Source organism: Lampris incognitus, chromosome 15, assembly GCF_029633865.1.
Source record: "Lampris incognitus isolate fLamInc1 chromosome 15, fLamInc1.hap2, whole genome shotgun sequence".
In the NCBI taxonomy this organism is placed as follows: Eukaryota; Metazoa; Chordata; class Actinopteri; order Lampriformes; family Lampridae; genus Lampris; species Lampris incognitus.
The window spans coordinates 39,899,147-39,913,157 of record NC_079225.1 but is presented as its reverse complement, the minus strand read 5'-3'; the positions used below and the strand labels follow the sequence as shown (position 1 = coordinate 39,913,157).

The 14,011-nt window shown below is 51.6% G+C and overlaps 1 protein-coding gene across 1 annotated transcript in view; it reads left to right on the top strand.

The window, feature by feature from the left end:
- The window catches only part of nt5dc1 (5'-nucleotidase domain containing 1), a 71,289-nt gene that overhangs the window by 34,605 nt on the left and 22,673 nt on the right, over positions 1–14,011 (top strand). The window contains exons 7-8 of the mRNA XM_056294449.1: positions 4,023–4,197; positions 9,354–9,451. Coding sequence (XP_056150424.1) covers positions 4,023–4,197; positions 9,354–9,451 — 273 coding nt within the window. The remainder of the gene's footprint in view (positions 1–4,022; positions 4,198–9,353; positions 9,452–14,011) is intronic.

Here is a 14,011-nt window from a genome sequence, read left to right as displayed (position 1 = left end):
ACATCAGACAGTACCAGTACCAGTTAACCATGACCTCACAGGGAGGGGTGGGTGGGTTTGGCACTCTAACACTTGACTGCATCTCCACAGTCTCCTCCACATCCTCAGTTCCCCCCCCCCTCTCTCTCTCGCTCTCGCTCTCTCTCTCTCTCTCTCTCTCTCTCTCTCTCTCTCTCTCTCTCTCTCTCTCTCTCTCAATCTTGCTCACTCACACACTCTCTCTCACTCTCTCACACACACACTCTCACTCGCTCACTACTCTTTCCACGTCCTCAGTTCCTCTCTCTCTCTCTCTCTCTCTGTCTGTCTCTCTCTCTCTCTCTCACTCTACACGGGCCCAGTGATGCTCCTGAGCAGGCTGTGTGGCCTGTGCCAGGGTAAACACCTGGACTCATGAATACATGCCACTCATCTCCACCCTGTCCCTGTTTTGCTAAGCCCTCTTTTACCCTGCTTGTGAAAGAAGCAACTCCACTTATCGTGTATTGGGTACATTCTCCAGCGCCAGAGCAGAGCAAACACCATAGGCAGGTAGCCTGGAAGGATTTTTTTTTTTTTATGAGAGTCTGTTAACATTTCAATTCAAATCCAAGCTCTTTATCATTTTAATGGGACAAGTTATGTGCACAGAGTCAAATGTGTTTTCGGTGGGTGTTGGACTCCGCCAAGGTTGTCCCTTGCCTCTGATTCTGTTTTTGATATTCATGGACAGGATCTCAAGGCGGAGCCAAGGTGAGGAGTGTGTCCGTTTTGGGAACCTCAGAATCGCATCTCTGCTCTTCGCAGATGATGTGGTTTTGTTGGCTTCATCAGAACACGACCTCCAGTGTGCACTGGGGCGGTTCGCAGCTGAGTGTGAAATGGCCGGGATGAGAGTCAGCACCTCCAAGTCTGAGGCCATGGTTCTCTGCTGGAAAATAGTGCATTGCTCCCTCCCGGTTGGGGATGAGTAGTTGCCTCAAGTAAAGGAGTTCAAGTATCTCGGGCTCTTGCTCACGAGTGAGGGTAGGATGGAGCAGGAGATTGACAGATGGATTGGTGCAGCATCAGCAGTAATGTGGACATTGTACCGGACCGTTGTGGTGAAGAGGGAGCTGAGCCGGAAGGCAAAGCTCTCAATTTACTAAGTCAGTGTTCGTTCCAACCCTCACCGATGGTCATGAGCTTTGGGTAGTGACCAAAAGTGTGACATCACGGATACAAGTAGCTAAAATGAGTTTCCTCCATAGGGCGTCTGGGCTCAGCCTTAGAGATAGGGTGAGGAGCTCGGACAGCTGGAGGGAGCTCGGCGTAGAGCCAGTTGAGGTGGTTCGGGCATCTGATTAGGATGCCTCCTGGGCGCCTTCCTTTGGAGGTTTACCAGGTGCGGCCGACTGGGAGGAGACCCCTGGGTAGAGCCAGAACTCGCTGGAGGGACTACATGTCCAGTCCTGCCTGGGAATGCCTTGGGATCCCCCAGGAGGAGCTGGAGGGCGTTGTTAGGGAGAGGGACGTCTGGAGTGCCCTACTTAGCTTGCTGCCACCGCGACCCGGCCCCAGGGAAGCGGCTGAAAATGAATGAATGAAAGTTATGTGCCAAATAACACCATACCCTCTGTTACAAATGAGACGAAAATTGGCCTCAATGTAGCCAGCCAGTACAAAGTGCATTTACTCAGTGTAAGCTATGTTTTATTCATGGTTTCAGTTTCCACGAGGCTTCACAGAGCCGCCTGGTCAGGAGGGACATGATGAGATGGACTCGGCTTGTGTAACGGCAGATCTGAGCGGAGCCGCATTTAGCTCCATACATTCGGGTTCACTGTAAGAGCAGCTCTGTGAGGCCCAGCTTGACAGGATGTGCCAAAGAGCAGCCAGGCAGCCTTTGAAGACGAGGCAGCCCATCCGCGGGGCCTCAGAAGTGGGGGACATGACCCTGTCACTCCCCTTACCCCCTGTGGACACGGATGGAGAAGCGAGGGTAAAGACCTGCAAAACACTTGCTAGCCGGGCGCACACTGGTTGGTCCCCGGTAGAGTCAGTAGCTTTGTAGCGCTGTTTGGTGTAAAGCTAGCGCGGCTGCATCGCTAGCAGGGTAACTGTAGCCTGAATAAGACCTGCAGGGCTGCTGGTCGGTTGTTGATGGCCAGTGTACAGTGAATATACAAAGACGCAGACAAAAATACAAAGACGCACACAAGACATGTGCCACGCACACACACACACACATACACACTTTTGTATGTATGCTTCCCTGGGTAAATATTCAAACATTTCATATTCAGAGATGAAGAAGAAATCATTAGAAAGAAGAAGAAAGCCCTTTTATTTTCTCATTGTATTATTTTGGGGGGGGCAGGGGGGGATTTCCCCCCTTTTTCCTCCTTTTTCTCCCTAATTGTACTTGGCTAATTACCCCACTCCTCCAAGCCGTCTTGGTCGCCGCCCCACCCCCTCTCTGCCGATCCGGGGAGGCCTGCAGACTACCACGTGCCTCCTCCGATACATGTGGAGTCGCCCGCCGCTTCTTTTCACCTGACAGTGAGGAGTTTCGCCAGGGGGACGTAGTGCTTGGGAGGATCACGCTATTCCCCCCAGCCCCCCCCCCCCAACAGGTGCCCTGACCGACCAGAGGAGGCGCTAGTGCAGCGAGACCAGGACACATACACACATCCGGCTACCCCCCGCAGACACGGCCAATTGTGTCTGTAGGGATGCCCGACCAAGCCGGAGGTAACACAGGGATTCGAACCGGCGATCCCCGTGTTGGTAGGCAACGGAATAGACCGCCACACCACCCCGACGCCCTTTGACATCGTATTCTTACATCGAATCGGTCTTCTGCATTTAACCCATCATCCTATTGTACCGGAGCAGTGGGCAGCTGCAGCACCCGGGGACCAAATCCAGTTCTTCTTTCCGTTGCCTTGCTCAGGGGCACAGACAGGAGCATTAACCCTGACATGCATGTCTTTTTAATGGTGGGAGGACACCGGAGCGTGCGGAGGAAACCCACGCAGACACGGGGAGAACATGCGAACTCCACACGGAGAGGAGCTGGGACGGGCCGGGGTTCGAACCCAGGACCTTGTCCCCAGTGTCTGTTTGTTGCGCTCCAACATCGCAAGTCAGGGGAGATGCTGTGATAGGGAATTTGTCACGGCTTCGTCTCACGTGCTGTGGCGTATTGTGGGGTTTGCACAAACGACGGCTGTTCAGAATCGTGCGCTAAACCCCCGCGTCACAAAGCGGCGCCACGCACGGACTCTATTCGGTTTGGTTCTCTAAGCAACAGGAGACACGGTTCATCCGTCCAGTTGGAGATGCAGACCATATGAGTCGAGAGGTCTCCGGGACGCTCGTGGAAACGTCTTCAGGAGGGCCGCTGATCACGCTCGGTCTCACCGGAACGAAAATGGAAGCACGTGTGCTTCGATTCCTCCAAACCTGTTGTTCATTTTTCTCTGAAATTCGCTGTCGGTCAGGAATTTAATCCCACTTATAGGTTCGTTTCGCCTGAGACTCGACACAGCGCGGTTTAAAGACTCGTAAAATCCTCATCGGCCTCCTTTTCCTGCTGCAGGTTTGTGTGTGTTTGCTGGTTTGCCGTTGTTTTTGTGTTTTTGGGATTGGTTTTTTTTGTCTTCGGGGTGCCGGACTGGACAATTTCTTTCCCTCTTTCAAACTCACTAACGTCGTCCCATTCGCTCGCTCGTCACAGCTGATGACTGATGGAGGGACTGGCTGCTAAACACGTGTCCTAAATGTGTTACGGGGGCCATAAAAGGTTGTTTTCGTTTGTGTCGATGACTGTCGAAACCAGAAGGGACCCGTGTTTGGAATTAAAATCGGGTGCAAGAGTTGAAAATGAGATGTGTTTGCCAAAGTCAGTGCCCGCAGACGTGCAAACAACTTCTTTAATAGGACTAACACTGATGTTGTCAAATACATTCTGCACGGAGGCCTTGGCTTCCAAGCCAGACTTGGCATGACATCTGTGTGTGTGTGTGTGTGTGTGTGTGTGTGTTTGTGTGTGTCTCCAGATGACTCGGGTACTTACTTCCCCAGTGTGAAGAGGGACCCCGGCCGGTACCTGCAGCCCTGCTCCGACTCGGTCAAGAGCTGGCTGCGCAGCATGAAGAACGCCGGGAAGGTCCTGCTGCTCATCACCAGCTCTCACAGTGACTACTGCAGGCTCATCTGTGAACACATCCTGGGGTGAGCCTGTCACACACACACACAACATAACCACGTCACTATCGACAACCTTACCCTCCCGCATACGTAAAAGAAAGTCACAGAACAGCCCAGTCAGACATTCAACACCCCCCCACCCCCACCCCCACCCCCACCCGATCCTGCACACCCGCCCACCGTCACCATCATCACCAAACCCCCCCCCCCAACATTCCTCACAGCTCTTGCATACCACCGGTCGCGCCTTCAGTCATCCGGGGGGGTTCGCATGTCTGCCCTGAGTTTCGCCGTACTCATCGCACACATGTGCTACACAACAGTCGCACCCCGGGCCGCCTACGCACCGGAATAGCCCGTAAACGGCGCGCACACGGATTTCCCTACGAACGACAGGCACCGTCTCTTAACAAGCGGCCCATTGGCTTTTATAGGTTCAGGTGTATCGTGGGGATTTTTCGTCTTAGCGAGACCCTGCGCCGAGTTACTGGTTTTATATTGTAGTCTTGCGCCGTAATTAGCAGAGTATTATATCATAATAGTGTTGTAGCTATTTTTCTTGGCCAAAGGCGGTATTGTGTTAACCTAGCGGAAAGCGGTGTGTGTTTGTGTAACGGCCCTCCAGCCCTTTGCAGTATACACAGTGTGGTCAGGCCTTGTTATTCCAGCGAAAAGCCTGTTATGCGCTCGATCAAGCAGCGAGAAGGCTGCAGAAAAACACAAGTCTGCTGTAGCCTCGGTGAAGCGCGCTTCGCCTCAGGACCACTTTGCAATGATTAGATGCGTACCCGCATGCATATGCACTCACACACACACACACACACTTCTTGGTCTACATGAGTTGTGCGAACAGGTTGCAACAGAGGAAGCTCTTTATGAACAAGGTGGGGGAAACTGGGGCATCGCAACCGCACTACTGAAGCTTAATACAACCGAGTGGTTACAGCTACGGCAGTAAACAAATATGAAGTTACACCATCATGAGATGGTGTAGAGTTTAATATGTAAAAAAAAATGATATGATAAAGTGATGACCCAACATTATGGAGTTGGGGTTTTTTTTGGGGGGGGGGGTATTTTTCTCCCCAATTGTACCTGGCCAATTACCCTATTTTCCGAGTCATCCCAGTTGCTGCTCCACCCCCTCTGCCGATCCAGGGAGGGCTGCAGACTGGGTTGGCGCTAGAACGCATCGTCCGGAGGGGAGGGAGGTGGGCGGGAACGCCGCTGCACCTCATCAAATGCTCGCAGCAGAGTCAACCGATCTTAGACATGTCAGCGTGGATTGTAAAACACACAGCTAAATAACTATAAAGCTAGCGTTGAACAACGCTAGCTAGCAACGTAATCCGTGACTCCACTGTGAGCATTTGATGACGTGCAGCGGAGTTCCCTCCCACCTCCCTCCAGACGATGCATTCTAGCACCGACCTGCAGACTACCACGCGCCTCCTCCGATACACGTGGAGTCGCCAGCCGCTTCTTTTCACCTGACAGTGAGGAGTTTCACCAGGGGGGATGTAGCACGTGGGAGGATCACGCTATTCCCCCCAGTCCCCCCCCCTCCCCGAACAGGCGCCCCAACCGACCGGAGGAGGCACTAGTGCAGCGACCAGGACACATACCCACATCCGGCCTCCTACCTGCAGACACGGAAAATTGTGCCTGTAGGGGGCGCCCGACCAAGCCGGTGGTAACACGGGCATTCGAACCGGCGAGCCCCTTGTTGGTATGCAACGGCACCCGGACACCCCAACATTATGGAAAGTTAAGCTGTATGTGTTTGTGTGCATCACCACCGCTCTCACCTCGGTCCCAGTGGGGAGGAGGAGTTATGTAGCGACATGTATTTGTGCTTATTTGAAAAACACAAGCTTGTGTTTAAAGCCCTGTAAATGTGGACTTGCCTTGACAGTTTCGGCGTGTAGCTCAACAACCCTGCTCAGAGACCTCATAGGTGTTATTGTGGCGTGTGCTGCCAGGTGGTTTCAGTCCTGTCTTGTTGCAAACGGCAGGAGTAACAGATGGAAAGGGCAACGGATTCAGATCTGGGTGGCAATAGAAATCCAGAAACGAGCCCAGCAGGCTGTAAACTGGGATGAGGGGAGGCTGCAAATTACCCCACACCTGCGACGCCGCGCTAAAAGAAAGCTGCCAAGGTTCTTCACGCTGTTTTATTTTTATTTGATTTTATCATTTATCTCGTCGTTTACTCTGTCTGCCAGAGAAGTTGAATCGGTTCATGTGGACACGGGGTTTAGTGGGATTACCCTCCCCGCACTCGTCGAAGTGACTCAGTCGGTCTCAGCTGCAGGTATCCCCGTCCTATAAACAGCACAGCTGCATAACGACCGAAACTGGCGTTCGAACGCGGGTTTCGTATGCAAATTGCAGGGACCACTGATTAGCGTTACATTGGGAGTGTGTCCTGTTAACACTGGCTGGGGAATAACGGCATCACGGCGTTGTAAGATCGCTGCCATATAAATAAAGTCATTGCCGTATAAATACGGATTGATTGATTGGGTCTGAGGTTACACCAGATGTCACAGTCTCGCCACTCGTCGACTCATAGGCAGAATCTTCAAAGGTAATTCAAACCCGTGTTTGTTTAAAGGCGACATAATACATCCCTTGTCTCTTGTCTTTGCATGCCGACTTGTGTTCTCTGTTGCCGAAGATGAGATCTACTCCCTCACGCTGTCCTTTGAGCTGATTGGCTCTTCTTTCTTCTGTAGCCGAGCAGAAAAGAGAAGGAGTTCGCTTTTGCTCTGGATGCCAATCTGCCTCGTGGGACCTCCGCGGCCCCGGCTCAACCCTCTCCTCCCCCTTCAGCGTTTCCTGTTCAACTATAAGCAGAGCAACGCGCTCGCTCTGCACTTCTTTTCTGCCTTTCCCCCATTTCCCTGCAGCTTCGCCGGCCTGCGCTCACCTCGGCCTGCTTCTCGACCTTTGACACCACAGCATGTGTTGCCTCCCGAGCAGTCAAGCCGGAGCCCAGCTGCGTGTTTTTCTGTGCGTCTGTCTGCCTGTGTTTCGGTCTCTTCTACGGTTGTGGCCATGTTTTTGGATTGGCCCCTCATGAGGTCGGGCGATGCCAGTTCTCTCTGCGGTAAATTAGAAGAGGAAATCATTCGGTTCTAATCTCGACGGTTGAGGGCAGTTGTTCTGGGAAAGTGTTGCTTTGTTCTTAGAAAAACAGTGATACGCATGTTTGCAGAGAGCTCTCTTCTCTCTCAGTGAGCTGGTTTTTGAAAATCTGATCCCGCAAATCCTGAGGACCCCCCCCCCCCCCAAAATCTGACTCTCTTTTTATGTGACTGACTCCATGTTTAGAGGCTACTCTTGTGGACGGGTGCTCTTGTCCCCCACATCTGAGTCACTTTATTTGGAGACCTCCCAGACCTTGTGATCCAGTCTAAAAATATGACTTCCTCACAATGGGAAATCCACTCTTTCCCCTCCAGCTAGCAGGAGGATCACGGAGCCTCTGGTTGAGATCGGAAGCCGTGCTGCCCTCTGGCTCCTCTCTCACCCCCTGTCAGCTCCTCCAGGCTGGAGGCCAGCGACAGTCAGCCGTGAGAAGTAACACAACAAGGCCAGGGCTGTTGGACAGGCCCTCACCAGCCAACTCCCACCAGCTCTTCCAGGGAGGCTGTCAGTAATCGTTAGCTGCTTCTGACAGGTGTTGCATACATTACCAGTTTTATCGGTTGTTGTTAAAGGGATAATTTGGTCTCTGGGGTTTTTACTAAGTGTCCTACTTACATGGAGTCAGACAAACTCGCGCATACCTTTTTTTTTTAATGTCTTTGCGTGCAGTTGGATGGTATGTTGAATGGTGAGCTTAGCCCAGTTGCTGGATGTCTACAGGGATCATTAGCACCTCCTCTAAAGCGAAGGGAACTAGACCTTCTCCGAAGCCAACTGCTAATCATTTTTACTTGTTAGCATAGCATTAACAATTTTGCTCAAACGTTTTCTCAGGCACATGTCCTAGCTTAGCCCCGTTGCTGGATTTCTACAGGGATCATTAGCACCTCCTCTAAAGCGAAGGGAACTAGACCTTCTCCGAAGCCAACTGCTAATCATTTTTACTTGTTAGCATAGCATTAACAATGTTGCTCAAACGATTTCTCAGGCACATGTCCTAGCTTAGCCCCGTTGCTGGATTTCTACAGGGATCATTAGCACCTCCTCTAAAGCAAAGGGAACTAGACCTTCTCCGAAGCCAACTGCTAATCATTTTTACTTGTTAGCATAGCATTAACAATTTTGCTCAAACGTTTTCTCAGGCACATGTCCTAGCTTAGCCCCGTTGCTGGACGTCTACAGGGATCATTAGCACCTCCTCTAAAGCGAAGGGAAATAGACCTTCTCCGAAGCCAACTGCTAATCCTTTCTACTTGTTAGCATAGCATTAACAGTTGTGCTCCAACATTTTCACAGGCATATGCAAAATCCTAAAAATCACATTACAGTTCACTCTCAGTCTCTCTAGCCTGAATAAAATGCAGTCTGACCAGGGTGAGGAAGTGTTTGGGAAGTTTGACATAATCTCATTTCTTGGTTTATAGTGAAGTTAGTGACTTTATAAATACATGAATCACAACATTTTGTTTCGTTAGACCAGCCATCCATCTTTCTCTCCTGCGTTTTGTTGTTGTTTTTTCTAAATGGCTCTAGCATAGAGAATTTAACTACACGGAGAAGTGTCCTTCATAGCCTATAAACCCCAGGCCGGTCTGGGGTTGACAGAAAACACAAGAGAGCGAGTGAGTCAGTAAGCTCACCCACGTACGAGAGAGCTGGGTGAATGCCAGCAGATATGATACAGCTACGCGGGCCTACACAGTGCCGGAAAGCACGTTTTCTGTACCGGTTGGCCTATATTGGTGGGTGTGCTGCCTTCTTGAAAAGTTTACTTTGTCAGGCGGAGAATCGCTCTGGATGCTGCAGCTTTGCACACGCACACCATACCCGTCCGTGGTCGGTGTTTTCCTTCGGCTCTACACAAGTGTTTGTCTACAACAATGTTCTTGTTTTTTCCTTTTGCTTGTGTAACGCAAGACCTTTGGATGCTGTATAAGGGTGGTCCTTAAGACTGAGCCCACTCTGAGAGGTTTAATTTCCTTCCTACCGACCCCTCCCCCCCCCCACCCCATCTCACTTCATTACAGGAAGGACTTCGAGGAGCTTTTCGACGTCGTCATCACGAACGCCCTGAAGCCTGGCTTTTTCTCCCTGGTTCCCCAGCAGAGGCCCTTCAGAACCCTGGGTGAGTGCCATTTACCCCAACCCCACGTCCCCACGCCGCAATTCCTCCAATTATTCAGGCATCAACAGTTGCACCACACACAGATATGGACACACACCACACACACACACATGCGGTGGTACACTGCACTCAGCCCACATCAAAGACATAGCTATACGGCCGCCCCAAGAGGAATATCAGTGCTAATCACATGATGGAAATTGTAAAAGCTTTTCGGAGGATGCACGGAGGCAAGAGAGGTCAAGTCCAACTCGAACCTCCCCAAATGTTCTTTCCCTGTTGTCAAACTCGGCGTGGTCCGTGTGTTGTGTTTTCGCACAGCGTGTTATAACAGCCGTTTCGAAAAGTGCTATGCAAACACCGATCCGGAGATAATTCCCGCATTTTATATAAGCGGTGAGGCTTTTGCCCAGCGTAGCTGTGGTCAGCGAGGGTAAAGTCCACCGCCCGCAATCCCTTTGTTAAAGCCCCCGTGACGTTGGGAGCCGGGAAATCCTCATTTTCTCCCCTTTTCCCCCCGTGGGTTTTCTCCCCCTCGCATTAGCTCACATGTCTGATATTGGATCCCGAACACTGAAGGTGTGCACTGGCATGGGCATGAATGCTGGAATGCCCCCACCACCACCACCACCAGACACACACACACAAACACACACACACACACACACACACTCGTGCACACATCCTCTGTCTTCCTGCCAGGAATAACACTTTTGGTATGTGTTATGTGTAAAAACACAGTGATCCAGCCCCTATAACATCCCCCTCTCTCGCTCGCTCTCTCTCTCTCTCTTGTGCTCTCACTCACTCTCTCGCTCTCTCTCACTGTCTCTCTCGCTCACTCTCTCGCTCTCTCTCTCTCTCTCGCTCTCTCTCTCTCTCTCTCTCTCACTGTCTCTCTCGCTCACTTACTCTCGCTCTCTCTCTCGTGCTCTCTCTCACTCTCTCTCTCGCTCTCTCTCTCTCTCTCTCTCACTGTGTCTCTCGCTCACTTACTCTCGCTCGCTCTCTCTCTCACTCACTCTCTCTCGTGCTCTCACTCGCTCTCTCTCTCTCTCTCTCTCACTGTCTCTCGCTCACTTACTCTCGCTCTCTCTCTCGTGCTCTCTCTTGCTCTCTCTCTCTCTCTCTCTCTCTGTCACTGTCTCTCTCGCTCACTTACTCTCACTCTCTCTCTCGTGCTCTCTTGCTCTCTCTCTCTCACTTGCTCTTTCTCTCTCACTCTCTTGTGCTCTCACTCTCTCGCTCTCTCTCTCTCTCACTGTCTCTGTCGCTCACTTACTCTCGCTCTCTCTCTCTCTCACTCACTCTCTCTCGTGCTCTCACTCGCTCTCACTCACTCTCTCTCTTGCTCTTTCTCTCTCACTCTCTTGTGCTCTCACTCTCTCGCTCTCTCTCTCTCACTGTCTCTGTTGCTCACTTACTCTCTCTCTCTCTCTCTCTCACTCACTCACTCTCTCTCGTGCTCTCACTCGCTCTCTCACTTGCTCTTTCTCTCTCACTCTCTTGTGCTCTCACTCTCTCGCTCTCTCTCTCTCTCACTGTCTCTGTCGCTCACTTACTCTCTCTCTCTCTCTCTCTCACTCACTCACTCTCTCTCGTGCTCTCACTCGCTCTCTCACTTGCTCTTTCTCTCTCACTCTCTTGTGCTCTCACTCTCTCGCTCTCTCTCTCTCTCACTGTCTCTGTCGCTCACTTACTCTCTCTCTCTCTCTCTCTCACTCACTCTCTCTTGTGCTCTCACTTACTCTCTCTCTCTCTCTCACTCACTCTCTCTCGTGCTCTCTCTCTCTCTCACTCACTCTCTCTTGTGCTCTCACTCTCTCTCTCTCTCTCTCACGGTCTCTCTCGCTCACTTACTCTCTCTCTCTCTCTCTCTCTCTCACGGTCTCTCTCGCTCACTTACTCTCGCTCGCTCTCTCTCTCACTCTCTCTCGTGCTCTCACTTGCTCTCTCTCTCTCTCACTGTCTCTCTCGCTCACTTACTCTCGCTCTCTCTCTCTCTCTCACTCACTCTCTCTCGTGCTCTAACTCGCTCTCTCTCTCTCTCTCACTGTCTCTCTCGCTCACTTACTCTCGCTCTCTCTCTCTCTCTCACTCACTCTCTCTCGTGCTCTAACTCACTCTCTCTCTCTCTCTCACTGTCTCTCTCGCTCACTTACTCTCGCTCTCTCTCTCTCTCTCTCTCACTCACTGTCTCTCGTGCTCTCACTTGCTCGCTCTCTCTCTCTCTCTCACTCACTCTCTCTCGCGCTCTCACTTTCTCGCCACGTTGGCAAAAATAGTACCAGATCCTGCTCTTCTTCTGGCGCGCACAGATATTGGCAACTCCTTTTCATATTTCATATTTGGAGAGATGTTTTATTCTTTCCTCACTCTGTTTATCTCTTCTTCTTCTTTTTTTATCTTTCTAATGGCCGCCGCGTGATACGAAAAAGCAGATAAAGATCAGGCAATTAGCTTTTGACGCTTAAGTTTGGTTTATTTTTGGGGGGACTGTTGATGAAATCGTTTCGCGGCGGTTTCGGCTCGGGACCGTCTCGCGGCTCCCGTACGTTGTATTGGATCAGATTCGAAGACCACAGAGCTTTGCACCGGCTGCAGAAGTGTGCAGGGTTTGAAGCCGCGCCGTGTGCTGCCCGAGCGATGTATCGGAGAAAGCAGCTTCATTATTCAACCCTCCTCTTTGCTGCTCCGGACCGTGAACACGAGTTCGAGTCTCTGGTTAACGGCTCGCGAAAAGCAGCCATTTGCTCAGACGCCGCCGGGGCTGTATGAATATTCATCCCATGCAGTCACAGCCATACCTTGGCCTCGGTGACGGCGTGGTACGGCTGCACTTTCAAGGGTTGTCTGGTCATCTTAACCGGTGCAGTTTGCTGTTCTGCGGGTTTGTACAGACAGACCACGTATCCCTCATTCCTTTCTCTCTCAGGCCAGCGGCCTGACAGCTGTGTGTGTGTGTGTGTGTGTGTGTGTGCGTTCGTGTCTAAGTTAACACGTGTGCAGACGCTCAAGTCTGTTCTTTCTCTCTCCTCTGTCATAATATTTAAAACATATTTGACCCCCGTTTGAACCTGCAGCGGCCGATGGTCTTCAGAACACCGTCGTTTTCTCGAATGGAAGTGTTTTCTTCCCCCCACGCTGCCGGTGTTCAGCAACAATCGGTTCCCCTGAAAGACCGCTCTTCTCCCGTCTGTGCTCCCCTGTTGGGGGAAAAGCTACTACCCACTTCAAAGAGCGTTGTCCATTCCTGAGTTAACAGCCATGACGAGATAACAGCGTGAGCAGAGCCGTCCAGCGGTCCGGCGAGACGCCGTGCACCTTCTGCTGCACAATCACGGCCGTCCAGTTCAGAAGAGAATTCCATCATGCGGACGTCACAAAAGCTAATATATTCAGATGCTGGCATCCTCAACCTTCTGTTATATTCTCTCCAGCGACACGAGCTGTTTTGCAGAGTTGTAGTAAAAGCGCTGGCCTCTTTCTGCTCCTCGGGGGAATGTTCTGGGCCTCCCTTTGCATCGTTGGTATATGAGTAATGGTTTGGGTGCAGCATAATTATCAATCGTCTGTTCTCTCTATATCTAGTCTTGCAGCCTCTCGCCACATGCTGTCGAAATATTGTGAAATGACCTTTCAGCTCCGGTCAGGCCTGCAGAGTCACTCCCCCGTCTTCAAACGCGGACCCAAAACCCGTCTTTCAGAAAAGGGTAGCTGTGGCTAGTTTAGTGGGGGAAACGTGTCGTCGTTCATCTAGTTGACTTAGTGGACGAGGTTGGGGACGATCTGCAGTCAGCTGAGACTAACGAAGTCGCTTAGATGAGCGGTGCAACGTTTCTCGCACTTAACTTTGAGTCCAGGGCGTCCGGGTGGCCTACCAACACAGGGATCGGTGGTTCGATTCCCCGCGTTACCTCCGGCTTGGTCGGGCATCCCTACAGACACAATTGGCCGTGTCGGCGGGTGGGAAGCCGGATGTGGGTATGTGTCCTGGTCGCTGCGCTAGCGCCTCCTCTGGTCGGTCGGGGTGCCTGTTCAGAGGGGAGGGGGAGCAGGGGGTTATAGCGTGATCCTCCTACGTGCTACGTCCCCCTGGCGAAACTCCTCACTGTCAGGTGAAAAGAAGCGGCTGGTGACTCCACATGTATGGGAGGAGGCATGTGGTAGTCTGCAGCCCTCCCCGGATCTGCGGAGGGGGTGGAGCAGCGAAAGGGACGGCTCGGGAAGAGTCAGGAGAAAAAGGGGGAGGGAAATCCACTACAAAACAAAAAAAACAAGCAAACTTTGAGTCCAGATGAACTGATTCAACTTTCTGGGATCACATCCTGATATATAATGACAGCAATTGGTTTATGAAACCGGCAGTCGCCAACCCGATCATGAGTTTCGGGTGATGGCTACTGCCAGCCAAAGAAGCTGGTTCACCCTCCTCTGCCTGTTGCCCCTCTCTCGCTCTCCTCGTCCTCTCTTCAGTTTCTAGGAGCCCCTTATCCTCCGTATACTCGGGCTCAAATAAACACAAGTGGCCATCGAATTCACATGTCTCATCCACGCTGT